General features: G+C 44.4%; 1 protein-coding gene and 1 long non-coding RNA gene across 9 annotated transcripts in view; one reads left to right on the forward strand and one right to left on the reverse strand.

Moving 5' to 3' along the window:
- Positions 1-1,412: 1,412 nt before the first annotated feature.
- LOC140738405 (uncharacterized) lies at positions 1,413-2,542 on the reverse strand. The gene is made up of 2 exons (XR_012101370.1): positions 2,431-2,542; positions 1,413-2,241 (listed from the first exon to the last, which is right to left on the reverse strand). It is a non-coding gene; the product is annotated as an uncharacterized lncRNA (long non-coding RNA).
- sh2b3 (SH2B adaptor protein 3) overlaps positions 1,992-17,463 on the forward strand; it is a 178,918-nt gene continuing 163,446 nt past the window's right edge. The window contains exons 1-3 of one of the 8 annotated variants that reach the window (XM_073065654.1): positions 2,163-2,300; positions 5,861-5,981; positions 13,682-14,506. In XM_073065654.1, coding sequence (XP_072921755.1) covers positions 5,970-5,981; positions 13,682-14,506 — 837 coding nt within the window. In that variant the 5' untranslated portion in view covers positions 2,163-2,300; positions 5,861-5,969. Of the gene's footprint in view, positions 2,109-2,159; positions 2,301-2,491; positions 2,515-2,721; positions 2,859-2,992; positions 3,241-5,860; positions 5,982-13,681; positions 14,507-17,463 lie in introns of those variants that run through there. The other 7 variants (XM_073065657.1, XM_073065655.1, XM_073065656.1 and 4 more) reach the window with 7 other exon arrangements.

Genomic DNA, 17,463 nt, shown 5'->3' on the forward strand with positions numbered 1-17,463 from the left:
AGTAAGTAAACCTGTAAGTGTAACTTCTCCCCACCTTTTATACGCAGCTCCCAGTCGAATTCCCACTATCCTCTGAATTTTATATAAATGCTGTCCTTTTATTTTCCTTATCCCAACTTTGTTACTACAGTGATTGAACAGACTTCTTAAATTATGGCCTTCACCTCCCCTTTATGCGAAGTCAGCACGACATTTATATCCTTAATTTAAAGTGATTGCTTAGCTGGAGCGTCTGCCACCCCACCTCCACATGGGCAGGGACCCATAGAAACGCATGCAAACGCCTGGACCATGCTGCCTCGACTGATGTTGTCCAGTCTCAAAGGAAAATGGCCAACAGTTTGAAATAGCTGCTTTAGCAGATATCAAATCTGAGAATGAATCAGAGAATCACGGTGTACTTCGACCCATTCCGAGATTAAAATGATAGCAACCATCTCAGATGTGAATGCCGATAACGATGTCTAATAATCTTACCTTAATAGTCACCTGAAACTTTGGGTAATAAACTGAAACACCTGAATGACCGTCACTGGATCTTTTGAACTATCTGTGTCGATGTGTAAGAAGCCATGATATCTGCCTTGTTTATATTGCTGAACTTCCTCTCCACTGATATACAATCACTCCTCATTTTTCCTGAAGGCCCAGAAAAACACAGGCAAAGGGGAAGCACCATGGAGTGACATTAAGGGGTACATTGGGATCATATTCCACATTAAACAACCCAAGGTTTTGTGCCCATTAATCTCCCAAACCACCCAAAACTGAAGATCTTATGAATGCAGTGCTCCCAATACTTTACTGAAGTTGCCAATATTGGATGACCAATTTTATGTTCCCTTGCATAAATGTAAAGACACCTCACCCATTTACCAGTAATGCTGAAATTTGGGATGATTTAATAGCACCGCAACATCATCTTAATACAAGCTTGAACTTTATCTCGGATCTTTAAGACTGCTGGTGAGGCTGACCCCTAAGCGATACATCCATACTGCTCAGTCATTCTTCCCTATTCTTGTGCAGGTGCTCCTTCCCTCCACTCGCCTGCAGGTTACCCTTGGGCACCTGCTGCTCAACCCCACCCTTCCCCCGGTCAGGGTCACGTGAAGGCATGAGGGGGGGCAGGTCACAAGTCCTGGCCCACTGACGTCAGGCAGAGTCTCCGAAGAGTAATGATAACGTCTGGGGTCACCCCTCCTGTCAAGACACTGCCCGGAAGAAGGTGGCCCTCCGTAGAAAAAAATTTGCCAAGAACAATCGTGGTCATGGGGAGACCATGATCGGCCACGTCGTATGACATGGCATATAACGAACGAGTATTTACTTACGCTTAAAGTTCATTGTCAATGCCAATATAATTACATATATGCTTAACGTAAAGGAATAAATATAAAACTACTAACGTGCGCGTTATATTAATTATTTTATTAAACCGTTTAAAAAGTACAAATTTCCATTCAGGGTGATTCTGACATGATTATTAGCGATGTACAGTAGGTAACGATGTGCAGTAACCAACGACAGATGGAACACTTCAAAGGTCTCTCTGCTACTGCCTTCTCATGGTGCAACTTTTTTTTAAAAAAAGGGAAGTTTAACTTTCCATTGCTGGGAATGAAACTAAAACTTCAACGCGTCGAGCACATGTAAGTCGGCGTTTACCAGCGCTCGCAGGATAAGGAGCGTTTCTCAAAGGTAAATAATATTGGTGAAATTAAGACTTTGAAACTCGATAAGAAGTTGGTGTGTCGCATTAAAGTTCTTGGGGACTGCCCCGTTTTTGGACGCTTTAGATTAAACTGCAGATACCGTTGTGTTTAGTGTTTCGCTTTTAAAATAAAAGCGTGCAATCGGTTGATTCGCCTCTACAGTTTGGGGGCGAGGGTGTTTAATGAGAATCTGCCCTTTCAGGGGGCAGATGGTATTCTCTTATCAGTTAATTGTTTTTTTTACCTAGACGGAACTGCGTACAGAGGCCACTGTTGGCTAACAAATTGGGGTTTTAACTCTTGTTGAACTCGTCAGTTACGTAATTAGATGATTGGCCGTGCTGAGCCGAGCGGACTCCAATGAGTGATCGCCGGCCGCGAGAAGTGCAGAAGGTGAAAGATAAATGCGCCTGTTTTGTTGTCGCAGCTTAAATGTTGACGGAATCGACTCGAGCTCCATTCAACTGTCAATTTGTCAGCGGAAATGATGGGTCTAGCTTTTTTTTTCCGCGCTTGGATTTCCTTCCTGAAATAGCAAGGTTTAGACAACATGGGTGAGCAAGGTCGTGAAGAATTCTCCCGCAGGTAGCGACTGCGTGTTTTTTCTTCCCCCCTCTTCCCCCACCCTCCCCCGCGCGTCTGTGTTTGTTGGGAGAATCTCTTAACTGTTTACAAAGCTTTCTCCAGCGGGTTCCGGGGCAGGGTGCTCGCTTACCATTCCGTCTCTGGCTGCAGACTGGGATAGCGGTCGAAGGCTCCGCGCGCGTGGCGGTCTCGGTTCCCAGACACGTTTTGATGTGTAGGTTGAAGTTTACATATATATATATTTAAAAATCCTACGAGGGAGCCGCGCTGGCCAGTTGTAGTGTGGGCACGGTCCCGGGTAAAACGCGTGCCGTGTGCGAGGCTGGAGGCAGAGACTCACGCGGTCCGCGGCTGTGAAAGACCACATGGTGGTGTCAGAAATTGCTCGCCGCCGGCGCTGCCTCGCCACTCCGGGAGAGATCCCGGGACGGGGAGGACTTTCCACGCCGCGGGATGTCACTGCCCTGCCTTGAAGCCGGGCTGGCCAGCAGCGCGTGGACGATTTCCCACCGGTGAGGCTGCAAAAGTAGAGCTTGGTTTGTAGAGGCATTTGGTCAGGTGAGCGATTTTTTTTACGCACACACACACACGCGGGGGCTGATTGAAATTAAAAGGTTGAGCGCACGGGTGCGACATTTTAAATGAACTATTTAATATGCTGTCGAAGGGTGACTGTAACCGAATCATCACTCAAACGTAAACAGGTTTGATCTTCCCGAAAGATGCCTGATTCAACATTTTGTCGAAACTGTGATGATCGTCACGTGGAGCCAGCCCTTCTGAGGATGTTACTCGTGCCTGGAAGCCTGCTTTGGTACCTCGGAAACTGAGTTGTGAATTAGACGGCAAAGCTTTAGCAGTGTACTGCTGACCTTTGTCCAATTGTGCTGATCTACCGTTAGCGTGTTCATTGTAGTGGAAGAGATACAGGTTAAGCTACGTAAGCACTTTTTTTGTGTGTACTGTAAGTCAGTTTGCGGCTCATTGAAAACCGGCTAGCTAGGTAAGGTCTTCCGTCAACCGTCCTGCATCGCTCCTCAGTGAGGGTCAGGGTGGCGCTGAACACTGAGGACCCTGACAAGGGGCTTCTTCATCCCCTCAGACCCGGGCCAGTGGTGAGGCTCCAGTACAACCCAGGGACTAGGTACCACCAATCCATCACTGCCAGGGCGGGCTAACTCCGCGAAACCTCTATAGTCGACCCACCACACCCACCGTTTCCCCCAGACCGTGATGGTCACTTACTCAGTATCAGGTGACAAAACTTGTGAAACACGTTGCTTTGTGGCAGCAGTACAATGCAATACGTAAACTGCGCTGTAAGTTATAACAAGTCGTGTGTGTGTGTGTGTGTGTGTGTAGTGCAAAATAGAGAGGTAGTGTTCATGGGCTCATCGTCGGATCTGATGGCAGAGGAGCAGAAGCTCTTCCTGAAGCCTTGCTTGTGTGCCTTCATTCTCCTGTCTGGTAGTAACGAGAAGAGGGCATACCTTTGGTCTATCGCACCACCATTTCCTCCGTGCACCTCCAGGTCCCTCCTATGTAGACCAGGTGTAGATGGTGTGTGTGTGTCAGTGTCAGTACTTGACACCGACCGGGACCTAATGTTGTGGAAGGGACCCTAATATTGAGAATCTGTAAACTCAGCATCAGAGTTGGCCCTTCCAGATCATTAGAGGTTTAGTCAACCCAGACGTTCCTTGGAAAGTGGGTGGGTTGTACAGTTAACCAGGCAAATCGGATTTCAACAGAAAAATTCTAAGTACCATTTATGAGAATATATCTTAAGTTTGAAAACACAGTTTTTATCCAAATTTCTATTGTGACTCTTGCTAGCTAATGTGCCTTTATGAATACTGGTTGAAAACCCAATTTTGCCTTGATTATAATGGCTTGTGAGAATAAATCATCCAGTGACACTTGGTATCTTGATTCTTGAAAACTGGGGTATACTTAAATGGCCATTTTACCATTTTTTTTAAATATAAAAAGAGCAATGACTTTAGCTGTGGCTGCCAGTAAGATTCCATTATCACCTGCTCTGTCATAAATGGCTGCATGATCTTCATCATAGTTAATTTGTAATTGAAAAGTACTGGTATGCTTGAGTTTTTTTTTGCATTTGTAGAATTTGTTGTTGAAAGCATCCTAAATGGATGTGCTACAAGGCTTGTTAAACAGCTTAATCCAGTTACTTCTGTTAGGTGCCATCGGCTGGATAGAAAGTTCTGTATAGAAAACCATGCTTGTTAAGGAGCTGAGTCATCCGTGGGCTGTCGAGCCTGATAAAAGCATTTACGTAGGGGCCAGGGAAAGGGATATGGCGAAAATATTCGCAGGCAAACACGTCCACACCTAACTTTGCTGGAGATCAGTAGATGAAGTATTCCAGTATATGTGTATGTGTGTTGGGCTTTATGGTAACTTTTCCAGAGTGTTGGTAGATTCCCTCTTACAGAGGTTTCGTCAGATCATTTGCTAATGGATCACCCTTAATTAGTTTCGTTTTTGATCTGCAGTAGCTATAACTCAGAAAAGAGAAGTGTATTTAATGATCCGGTATTGTGTAATTCACGTGCGCAGCGGTCTTTCGTTGTAATACCTTCTTCCTCTTTCTTGCACAAGAGGAATTTCCCAGCATTGTAACCAAGTTGAATGGTTACACTGTGTTTCATTCAGGTATTTTTAGCAGTAAGGTCTGTGAATAAGCATGCATTTGATGGCCCATTTTATTGTATCCTAGAATCTTAGGAAATTTATAACACAACCCATCATGCATCTGTGAGTTCAGAAAGAGCTGTCCAGTTTGATCCCACCCTCCAGCACTTGTTCCACGGCCTGTCAGGTTGCAGCTGTTCAAGTTTACCTCCAAGGTTCTGTTTAAAATGTGATGAGGGTAAAGTCTCTGCCCCCCCCCCCCCATTGTTTGCTGACATAACCTTGATCAATCAAATGCCCTCTTTTATTATGAAATATGATCTTTTATTTTCGGCCCTGATGAGTTTAATTGGTTTATTTTCAGGTCTGTGGTAGGGCGTCCTGCAATAACATGGCATTCAAAGTAAATTTTATTATTATTTATCAACACACAAACCCGAGATTCACTTTCCTGTAGGCATACTCCGAAATCTCTAGAATATTAGCTGTAACAGGGTCAATGAAAGATCAAGTAGAATGCAGAAGACAACAGTCTGCAAATGTAAATAAATAGCAATAAATACCCAGAAAATGAAATATCAAGATAAAGAATCCTTCTAGTGAGATCGTTAGCTTTGGGGACATCTCAGTGGTTGGGCAAGTGAATGTAGCCATCCCCTTTTGTTCAAGACCCTGATGGCTGTGGGGAAGTAACTGTTATTGGACCTGGTGGTGCGAGTCCTGAGGCTCTTGTACCTGATGGCAGCAGCGAGAAAAGAGCATGGCCTGGGTGGTGAGGACCTCTGATGGCTGCTGCTTTCCTACGGCAGTGTTTCACCTGGCTGTGCTCAGTGATTGGGAGGGCTTTACTTGTGATGTACTGGGCCGAATCTGTTACCTTCAGTAGGATTGTCTGTTCACAGGTATTGGTGTTTTCGTACCAGACCGTGATACAGCCAGTTAATACACTCTCCACTACACTCCGCCTGAGATGAAGAACATCAGCAAACTGGGAATTGTTTGCATGTTGAGATGACTGTTCAGGTAACTTTAATGCCATTTTTGGGATGTCAATCAATATCCAATGAAATTAAATGTTAAAAAGTAGCAACTGTTGGGAATGCTTATCTAGCAACTTTCTGTTGGAAGATTCAGTAGCATGTAACATCATCAACATTGTAAACCAGTATCAACATTGAAACCTATTGACTGTTGAAAGGCCTCGACAGAGAGGGTGTTTCATGCGGTGGTGAAGTCTAGGACCAGAGGACACAGCCTCCGAAAAGAGGGATGTCCATTCAGAACGTAGATGTGGAGGAATTTCTTTAGCCAGAGAGTGGTGAATCTGTGGTGTTCATTGCCGCAGGGGGCTGTGGAAGCCAAGTCATTGGGTATGTTTAAGGCAGAGGTTGATAGATTCTTGATTAGTCAGGGCAAGGCAGGTTATGGGGAGAAGATTGGGACTGGATCAGCCATGATGACGTGGTGGAGCAGATTCAATGGGCCAAATGGCCTAATTCTGCTCCTGTGTCTTGTATACAGTGAACCTGTATTGGAAAGGTTGCATTCCTAGAAAACTGCCCAGATCAAGATTTGTTTTCCATTATGTCATCCTTTGTATAGATCGACAGAATTTGTTGTTTCTTTCACATTTTTAGTTTTTTGTTCTTGCATAAATTTAATAAAAGCAAATTGTTATTCTGTATCTCAACTTTTTTTTTGGTAGTGATTTGAGAATTTGGTAAAGATAAGTTTTCTTTACTTGAACTGTTCCTGATGTGTAAGTGCTCTGCTAACTTAACAGGCCAGATTTGAAAACGAAACCAGTTTTGTCCAACAATATTTAACACCAAATTATTAATATCAGAAGCCTTGTGTCAGATCTGTCACTTGAAATATTTGCACTAGAGTTTATTTGGTTGTGGTCCTTGTGCATCAGTAATGCTGTGTGTGTGTGTGTGTGTGAGTCCAGCATCAGGGGCTCCAGCAAGCAGTGGAAATGTGCAGTGGTAGGAAGGTTACAATGGTACAGATCAGTGATGTTTAAGTTGGAACCCACATATCAAATCTAGTATATGAATTAAGGGCAGCTCGTGCAGAGGCTCTGATGGGGAGTTGTAAAATTTGGTATCCAAGACACCTTCAAAGAGCAGTGCCTCAGAAAGGCGGTGTCCATCATTAAGGACCCCCACCACCCAGGACATGCCCTCTTCTCATTGCTACCATCAGGAAGGAGGTACAGAAGCTTGAAGGCACACACTCAGCGATTCAGGAACAGCTTCTTTCCCTCTGCCGTCTGATTTTCTGAATGGACTTTGAAACAATGGTCACTACCTCACGGTTTTTATTTCTATTTTTGTATTACTTAATTATTTGATTATGCATGTATACTTTAATTCAGTCTTGTCCCTATATTTTCATGCATTTCATTGTACTGCTGCCATAAAGTCCACAAATTTCACAACACATGCTGGTGACAGGCTCCATGGGCCGGATGGCCTACTCCTGCTCCTACTTCTTATGTTCTTATATTAAACCTGGCTCTTGATTGATACTGAGAATGAAGCTCTCATGCCATTTGTAGTGATTCTGGACAAAGCAGTGTATCCCTGTTTGAAAAGCAAACACGAGGAAATCTGCAGATGCTGGAAATTCGAGCAACACACACAAAACGCTGGTGGAACGCAGCAGGCCAGGCAGTATCTATAAGGAGAATCTATAAGGTTAGTCCTGACGAAGTGCCTTGGCCCGAAACGTCGACCGTACTTCTCCTTATAGATGCTGCCTGGCCTGCTGTGTTCCACCAGCTTTTTGTGTGTGTTGTATCCCTGTTTGGTATTGGTTGACTTGTGCAAGGGTGCTTGAGAGATCGCTGAGTATCAGGGTCTGCTCCAGTTAGTGTATGTTGAAGCAGGATTGTATTTGCTGACATTGAATAGAGTAATACACAGCCTCTCCCATATGTTTGAAGTAGCAAAGGGCAGCTGGTGCCCTTGGATCCTGAAATAATGTAAATAAATATTTTTACTTAAAAAAAAATACAAGTAAAAGCAGGAGAAATTCAAATTGCTCCTCAAGCCTGCTCTACCTTTTAAAGGCCTCAGTACTGTGAAGTGATGAAAATGGGGATGCTCTTTATTAAAAAGGTGGGCCTGGTGTTTCATTTGGTCTGATTCAGGTTACGTTTGACATTTCCAACCCACAGTTAAAGAGAGGAAGTAGTTGTCCTGATGGCTGATGCTGGCTCAGCTGTGGGGACTGAGTGGGGATTACCGAGTTGCTTGCCAAGATTTTCAGACTGTGTTGTATCTATAATTCTCAGGTCACATGCACATTGACACCAGTCGTTGCTTTCAAGGTGCAAGGCACTTGAGATTTAAGAACAAAACTGGTTAATTTAAAAAAAAAATTACTGAGATACAGCATGGCCTTTGGAGCCTCACTGCCCGGCAACCCCCAATTTAGCCCTAGCCTGATCATGGGGTCACCTATTAATCTACAAACCAGTGCGTCTTTATACTGCGGAAGGGGAAACTGGAGCGCCTGGAGATGACCTATGCATTCTACGGGGAGGATGTATAGACTCCTTGGGAATTGAACTCCAAACTATTCTACCGTGGCACCCAGTACTGACAGATATGTGGAAAATTGCATGCTTTGGCAGGTCACACAATTTACTTCTGTTGTCTTGAGAAGTTATGCTTCTAATATTATTGAATTTGAAACACAACCTATTTTTCCTGTAGTGACCTGTCTCCACTCATGTCATTTCAAGAGAGCTGGCTGGCTTTACATGAATTCCATTTCCTTCTGATGCTTTCTTTCATTAGTTTGAGAACATGATTAATGTTTGTTGGTATTTTTGCCTTTTTGTCAAATTTTACAGCCCCTCTTCAGACCTTGACCCTTAATTTGGGCCTATCCAGAATTTTAGTATAATCTTATGGTGATTTTACCCTCGGTTGGCTGTGAGGTGTTATGTGAAAAGTGCCACATTCATTTTCAATGTAAGGCTGTTGTTTTTGGTAGATATGCCTTTAAGATCAGGGAGATCTGCTGTTCTTTTAAGTTTGTTGCCCTGACGATAGCCTGTGTAATCTGATTTTTACTTTAGACCATTCTGCAAATATATAATCACTGCTGCGAAGGCGGTGCGGTAGCATAGTGATAAGAGAAGCTTTACTGTGCTGGTGACCTGGGTTCAATTCCCACCGTTGCCTGTAAGGAGTTTGTACATTCTGCCTGGGTTTCCTCCAGGTGCTTTGGTTTCCTCCCACAGACCAAAGGCTTACAGGTTCGTAGGTTCATTGGTCATTGTAAATTGTCCCGTGATTAGGCTAGGACTAAACTGGGGTGGGGGTGGTTGCTGGGCAGCATGGCTCGAGGAGCCAGAATGGGACTATTTTGTACCCCAATAAATAATGCAGCCTTCAAAAGTATTCACTAACTCCTGAATTTCAAGGTCATCAGCAGTCATTATATGGGTTTCTCAAATCATTAGAGTCTTTCCAAAGACAAACCACAGTCCAATATCATTTACTTCGGTCAAACCTTTGAGAGGTTGAGAGCTTTATCTATCTGCCAGTGATAAATGTGGGTGTAGCCTAAAGCGTAGGCAGGAGTCCTTTTGGAAAAAAAATGGGCAATGAATCCATGTGTACTAACTGGGCACAATTTATGGTAAACAAGTTCCTTACAAACACTCATTGTTTAATTCTGCAAGGACTGCAATAGCAATTTTTTTTAAACTTAAGTCATGAAGCCAAACTGGAATGTTTATAATTATCACAAGACTATTGTGAATCCAAAGAATTTTTTTTCTTTTGGTTTTGTGCACTATTTCTCCAGAAGGTTTCAAAGTCCACTTTCCTGTGACAAATGTGTAACGACTTGTGGTTGTGCATGTTTGTGTAATATTTAAAAGAAAATTCTGTAGGTCAGTACGGTTGCTCATCAGTCAAAACAATTGTATGAAGCCATATTCATAATAAGTCTTAAGTAATTGTTAGTATGGCTATTAGCATTTAATGTGGCACAGTTGCATCATGGTCAGTAGGATGCTTTGCTTTGGTTAGAGGCGACTTGGGTTCATTTCCCACCTCTGTCTTGTAAGGAGTTTCTACGGTTTCCCTGTGACCGGGTGGATTTCCACATGCTCCGGTTTTTCCCATGGTCCAAAGACTGTTAGTAGGTTAATTGGTCACTGCAAATTGTCCTGTGATTAGGCTAGGGTTAAATCGGGGGATTGCTTAAAGGGCTGGGAAAGCCTGTTCTGAGGTCTATCTCAATTAATAAATTTGCACCCACAGACTGGAATGCTAAAATGTGCAAGGATTCTGTGAGATTTTCAAAACATTGAGCTAATTAAGTTAAATAGCTGACAATAAAAGTTTTTTTTTTAAAAAAAGAGGTAAATATGTTAGGCATGCTGGCTGTCCTAACTGTGGGAGTGCTAGCAAAGTCTGAAATTCCTGGGGGAGCCCCAGCTCTGTAAATGAAACAACCCGTGGCAATTTCAAGCATTTACGGGGGTGGGAGTGTGGTGCATGTTTTACCGAGTGTGAACAAATGGGGCTTTCATTCAGTTAGTTTGGGAATTGATGCTCTGACACTAACAAGATGAGCAGAAAACATGCACTGTTGAATAGTGACATAAAGCTACAAAAATGACTCAGTGCTAACTAAGCAACACCCACAAAACGCTGGAGGAACTCGGCAGGCCAGGCAGCATCTATGGAAAAGAGTTAAGCAGTCAACGTTTCGGGCGGAGACTCTTCGTCAGGACTGGAAAGTAAAGGAAGTCAGAGCAAGAAGGTGGGAGGAAGAAGTACAAGGTGATGGGTAAAACCGGGAGAGGAGGAGCGGTGAAGTAAAGAGCTGGGAAGTTGATTGGTGAAAGGGATAAAGGGCTGGAGGAGGGGGAATCTGATAGGAGAGGACAGAAGTCCATGGAAGAAAGGGTAGGTGGAGTAGCACCAGACGGAGGTGATGGGCAGGTAAGGAGATAAGGTGAGAGAGGGAAATGAGAATGGGGAATGGTGAGGGAGGTGGAGGGCAATTACTGGAAGTTTGAGAAATCGATGTTCATGCTATCAGGTAGGAGGCTACCCAGGCGGAATACAGGGTGTTGTTCCTCCAACCTCATTGCGGCGGTAGAGGAGGCCATGGACTGGCGTGTGGGAATGAGAAAGGGAAGTAAAAATGGGTGGCCAGCGGGAGATCCTACTTTTTCTGGAGGATGGAGTGTGGTGCTCAGCGAAGCGGTCTCCCAGTCTATGTTGGGTCTCACTGATACGCAGGAGGCCAAGCCGGGAGCGCCGTTTGTGTCACTCTGCCAAGTGAAAATCCAGCAAAGTGTACTAGAAAATGTTGCATTCTCTTAGTTTTGTCCCCTGCAAATGCAGAACACATCCCCCACCTCTAAAGCTACCTTCCCCCCCCACAAAAACACAGATTTCTGCAAAAACAAAACCAAACAATTTGCTTCTTTGCAAGTTAGCGATTATGTTTTGAATTAACTATTGTTGTTTGAATTCCTTTGCGATGAATGATTCTCCTTTCACTGCTGATTTCAGACTCAGTGTTGTTCCCTGGAGGTGCAGGCAGCTGATTCAGTCACCTTGCTAATCATTTTATACAGATTTTATACCTCATCCCTGAATGAAATCACACGGACACACACACGGACTCTCTCTCTCTCTCTCTCTCTCTCTCTCTCTCTCTCTCTCTCTCTCTCTCTCTCTCTCTCTCCCTCTCCCTCTCCCTCTCCCTCTCCCTCTCCCTCTCCCTCTCCCTCTCCCTCTCCCTCTCCCTCTCCCTCTCCCTCTCCCTCTCCCTCTCCCTCTCCCTCTCCCTCTCCCTCTCCCTCTCCCTCTCCCTCTCCCTCTCCCTCTCCCTCTCCCTCTCCCTCTCCCTCTCCCTCTCCCTCTCCCTCTCCCCCCCCTCTCCCCCCCCTCTCCCCCCCCTCTCCCCCCCCTCTCCCCCCCCTCTCCCCCCCCTCTCCCCACCCTCTCCCCACCCTCTCCCCACCCTCTCCCCACCCTCTCCCCACCCTCTCCCCACCCTCTCCCCCACCCTCTCCCCCACCCTCTCCCCCCCTCCCCCCCCCCTCTTCCCCCCCTCTTCCCCCCCCTCTTCTCCCCCCCTCTTCCCCCCCTCTTCCCCCCCTCTCCCCCCCCTCTCCCCCCCCCTCTCTCCCCCCCCTCTCTCCCCCTCCCTCTCCCCCCTCTCTCTCCCTCCCGCATTGTTGGGTGTTTTGAATGTAATTTCTGGTAGTCAATTGTAGTGAATGTATTTCCTTTGAATTAATGGAGGTGATGGGGTCCAGGCCCAGAGCGTCTGGCTGGAGTGGGGCCTAGGTCCTAGTGCAGGGAACCGGTTGTTTGGGCATTATAAATGCCGACCCAGATAGACTGAAAAAGCAGGGTGTTGGGACCAGAGGTTCAGGCTGAATATACTCACCCTTCCACAACATTTTCTCCTCTCTCCGTGGCTGTGAGGCTGCCTTTCCCCCCCACCCCCCCCCCCACTTTCCAGTCCTGAACAAGGGCCTTGGTGCGAAACATCGACTGTTTATTCATTCCTGTAGATGCTGCTTGACCTGACCTGCTGAGTTCCTCCTGCATAGGGTGGTATGTTGTTTTCCATCCCCTGTTGCCTTTAATTAGGACTGAGGCCAAAAAGACTCAGTGACAGTTTGTAGGTTGAATCTTATCCTTCCAGTATCCATGGCCTGGTTCCACAACACTGCAGTATGTCTACCAACTAAGTCACTGGAAAAAGCCCAAGCTAATTCTCCAAGGCAGTGCTGACTTTCAGGAACAGACTTTGATTTGCGGGCATTATTCTCAAATGCTGTATAATGTACAAATAATAAGTGTAAAGCCAAATGAAGCATGTTTTGGATACTTACCTGTGAACTTTGATTTCTATCACTGAGTTTTATAGATCAACTTACCTACTGTCTGTTACGCCTCTGGCGTTTAGGGCAGCAATGAAGGTCCTCCATCTCTGGTGATGTTCAGGACTTCATCATGTCAGAAGCTTCCTATCAGTTTTCACTGCTGTCAGTCACACAAGTCCCAGGTGGAGACTCAGGAATACCGTTGCACTCAGATGTAGAAGGTTCCTTCGTTGCTGTTTCCATAACAATTTTGTTTTACCAGTTAGGGTTGTTGGCCCTGAGCTAAACCCCTGAACCTGGAGGTCTGGTGGACCACTCTTACTCTGGCCTCTACCTTTTGACCTGTTTCCTGCCAAGAGCCAAAGCATAAAGCCCCGACTCCAGCCAACGTAGCTCTCTGGGTCACTGAGGCACGCAACCCTACAAGAAGGCTGTGGTCTTCTTGGAGGTTGCAGATCATGTGAGCATCTCTTTGACTTAATTATATAAATTTATCTCTGAACTGAAATTTAACTTTACAAACATGATGACATATATTACATAATGTACTGGACTACTGTAAAAAGCTAATTTTCATGGCTTTTATACCCTGGATATGTATGTATGCCCTTGACAATCAATTTGAGCTTGAATGGTCTGTGTCCTTAGTTCTAACTCCAAAGATTTGTTTATTTTGCTGGTTGCTGTATAACTTTTAAGATTGCTTTCTTGAAGGGACAATCAGATGGAGGGATACCTTTGGCCCAGAGGCTTTTGCTATGATGGGTTTAACCTGCCGGTTTTTGGTTTTGTGCTTTTGCCTTTACAAAAGGACTAACGCAGCGTTTTGTTTCTTTTTCAGTATAATTCCGCAGTGCCAGATGTTGCAATGAATGGCGACACTGTAGAACAAGGGTCTCTGACACAGCCACGTAGCTGGAAGGAGTTCTGCGAGCTACATGCCTATGCTGCTGCTAAGGAACTTGCCAGGCAGTATTTGCTGTTTGCAAATGAAAATCCAAATCACGACTTGCAAGGGGCTGAAAACTTTTCTTCATATTTTACTGATCTCTTTCAGCAGTACTTCAGGAATGAGGTAAAAGAGGGATTTATTATGAACAGGTGTACTATCATGCCCTTTATGGGAGTACAGGATTACAGGGAGACGGGCAAGAAGAATCCTGATGGCTCCTCTGGTCTGGTTGTGCCCAAGATGGAAGCTGAGGTGAACAGTGCAGAGGCGTCTGAAAGGGGTTCTGACACGCAGCTTCTGTTTTCATCAAAAACTCGAAGCTCCGAAGATATTTCATCTTCTGCATGCCCCTCGCTCGAACGGCCAAAAGCATTGACGCAGTTTACGAAAACTGTGGGGGATAATATACGGGGTCTGTTCCGGAGAAAATCCACAGATTCTACAGTGGTCGAAAGAAAAGGAGGCGCTTCCTCGGTGGCCAACCAGTCTGAAAAGGAATGGCTGAAAAATCTGACTCACAGGTTCAGTCGTTCAAAAACCCTTTTGAAAGAAGAGGTTCACGACATCCGCAAGGAAGATATTTTAAATTATATGGTGGTGGATGACGTCAGCATGGATGTGGGGACGCGATGGCAAAAATGTAGGCTGCTGGTGAGAAGAGCAAAGTCAAACGAAGGCCGTGGATTCATCTTGGAGTTGTTTGATCCGCCGAAGGTAGGTGCAGTTTCAGAAGGGGGGGGGTAGTTCTCCTTTGTAACACAGCAATTGAAGGATTAATTTCAGGTTAAACGAAAGCTTGTGATGAAGGTTTTGATACAGCAGGAATGAAGTTGGCATCGTCCTACGCACGAGGCATCTGCTTAAGTCCGCAGGCCTGTAAGATAATGAACATTTGTCTGAGGTGTCTGACATCAGCATCTGTTTTCCCATTGGGTTTGGTCTCCTGCCAGCAGAGAGCAGGTGTTTCTAAATCCTTCATGATAAAGATGTGCCTTGTAACTTTTGACTGAGTAGGAATTTTGAGTTGCCATTCAGTGGTGGTTAGAAGTTCCACATATGAAATCTTTGTGGTAAGGTTTGTGCTGTATGTTACATGCTTTTAAACAGAGTTTAAACCATTAACTTGGCAGGAAATGTAGGTCCAATAGTAGTCAAGTTGCTCAGATCTCCCAGCTCCATGACTGATATTTCTTCTAGGCACACCATGGCCTTTGTTATGTTTGTTCTTAATAAAGAGAGACTTGGCGTGGGTAAATGCTAGAGCATTTTATTACAGAACACTTGAGGACATGACCAGGTCATCATCGAAGCTTCCAGTTCCGAGTGAACTGCCCGCATTGCCCGCTGGGAGCTGAAGTTCTTTATTAACTCCTCTTCCCCCTTTAAAGAGAAACAGACACAATGCTATGCCTTCATAAACCTGCAAGGAGCAATAATCCTTTCCAACAAAAGATATCTACATCCTGTAGCCAATCAAAGCTCCGGGTGAATTTGCCCACTGGGAACTGGCACACATAATAACACAGTCTCCTCTCTGTCCAGACATTGAGTAATTTGGGTAGTGTGGTTCTAGTCCACGACTTGCTTTCTTCAGTTAGATATAGGTATCACTTCTACTCATTATAGAGCCACGGGTCTCGTATACCAAGCCTTGGCCAATCTCACATGTTTCTGCCTTGTGTGGTCATTCTTCCTGGGGTGGGGGGAGTGGGGGAGTGCTAGTGAATCCTGCCAGTCCTTGTGAGTCAAATATTGTGGTTGTTGTTGACGCACCATGTCCAGTTCTTTTGCTTTTGCCGGTATTTTCACTTCTTCGATGCTTTTCATCCCTCCCCAGTAGCATTCGTGCCTTCGGAAACCCACAGATGCTCTCAGCTTACTATCACCCTGAACACAATTTGTTGAAAGGATAATGAATTATTTGTAGTCGTTTATCCAATTTCCATGTCTTTTTTTTTTATTATTTCCTCCCGTTTACAGTAAAGAATGAATCATTGGGATGGGTCCTATAACTGGTAATCTGAGTAGCCTCTGTATTCAACTTGGGTTGAATTGTGTAAACTGTGTCTCTCCCTGCTGCTTACAAAGCATGTACAATTTTAAAAAACCTATCTTTTTTTATGTACGTATTATTCTGGGTGCCCTAAACAGGGATTTTGAAGAACCTTTATTGCCCTTGTTAGTTAGTTACTGTTTGTTATGCTGCTGGAGTTTGGGGCAGCAATGAAGATTGGCTTCATTGCTGCTTCCATGATAGGTGTTTTTTGTTGTTGTTAGCCCTGAGCTGAACCTGGAGGACCGGTGGGCCATTCTTACTCTTACCCTTTGACCTGTTCGGCATGGGTGACCCTAACAAGAGTCAAAGCACTAGCCCCTGACTCCAGCCAACCCCGCTCTCTGAGCCATTGAGGCATGCAAGCCTCTGAACCCTATGACAAGGTTGTCATCCTCTTGGAGGTTATTACCCAGAACATTTGCCAGTGGACACAATTGCGTCTATTATTTGTGACAGCTGTATTTTGTATGAACGTTGGACTGTCGAACCAAAGTGTGATAGGCTTGTTGCTCGTATCTCTCTGCCTGAAGCATTTTTACAACTTAATGTGGCAAGGAGCTGTGCTTTAGTTTTTCAAGTGCTATACTGATCGGTCGGTGCCCCAGTCTGTACTTCGCGTTTTCAGATTTGTTCAGCCTTTTTGTATGATGGTGTAAAGATGACAACATTTCAAAAACAATAAATCTGGATAATTGTTCAAAGTAATTTTATTGTCAAAGTACATGTATGTCACCGTATACAATCCCGAGATTCATTTCCTTGCGGGCATACTCAATAATCCATAATGGAATCATAACCATTGTTCATTAAGGATGGCTCACTGTGGTACCGTAAGCCCTTTTTAAGTATCATTGTATGATGCTGAAAAATTAATTTTGCTATCTAAAATACTGTGCAATAAGTGAATATTCTTTTGAACTATTCAAATGCTGTATTATCTCTAATGGTTAATTTCTTTGGTTCAAACCATGTTGAATCGCCATTTAATGCATCAAGCTGGGGGGGGAATCCTGCTCTATTCTGTGAAGGAATTTAAAGCAGTTAAATGAAATGGCATACTCTTTACAAATCAATTCTTAATGTACCATTTCTTGCATGGATGGAAGCCAGTCATTTTCATCACATCTGTAGTTACTATCTGGATGGTTATCTCCTCCTTTCTTTAGTTTTAAAGACAATTGAAGGTTCTGAGGAGGTGTTGAGGCTTATTGCTTGATTTGTGTGTTCAAACAGAATTGTTCCCTAGCATCCTAGAAACAGCAGCATTAATATAGTTATACCCTTCTAAATGACACATAGATAATCATCCTGATTCCGAGTCACTGCGTTTTCAGGGAGTCCCCTTTTAACAGTTTTTTTCTCTTCCACCGTTCTTTTTCTAAAGGCTTGATGATAAATTTCTTACTCATCTCAAAAAAAAACATATTTGTCTCATTAACTGTAGTTAGACCAAAAGAAAAGTCAGCACCAAGCTGCTGAAATGACAAAGCAAAGAGAAGGAGGTGGGTCTTAAAGAGAGGTAGACAAAGAGGCAGGAAAATTTGGGGAAGGTTTCCTAAATTTCCGATTAAGATTGCTGAAGGTTTGTTCCCCTTCTCAGTATCATTTTCACAAG

The sequence above is a fragment of the Hemitrygon akajei genome, chromosome 14 (assembly GCF_048418815.1).
Source record: "Hemitrygon akajei chromosome 14, sHemAka1.3, whole genome shotgun sequence".
Classification (NCBI taxonomy): domain Eukaryota; kingdom Metazoa; phylum Chordata; class Chondrichthyes; order Myliobatiformes; family Dasyatidae; genus Hemitrygon; species Hemitrygon akajei.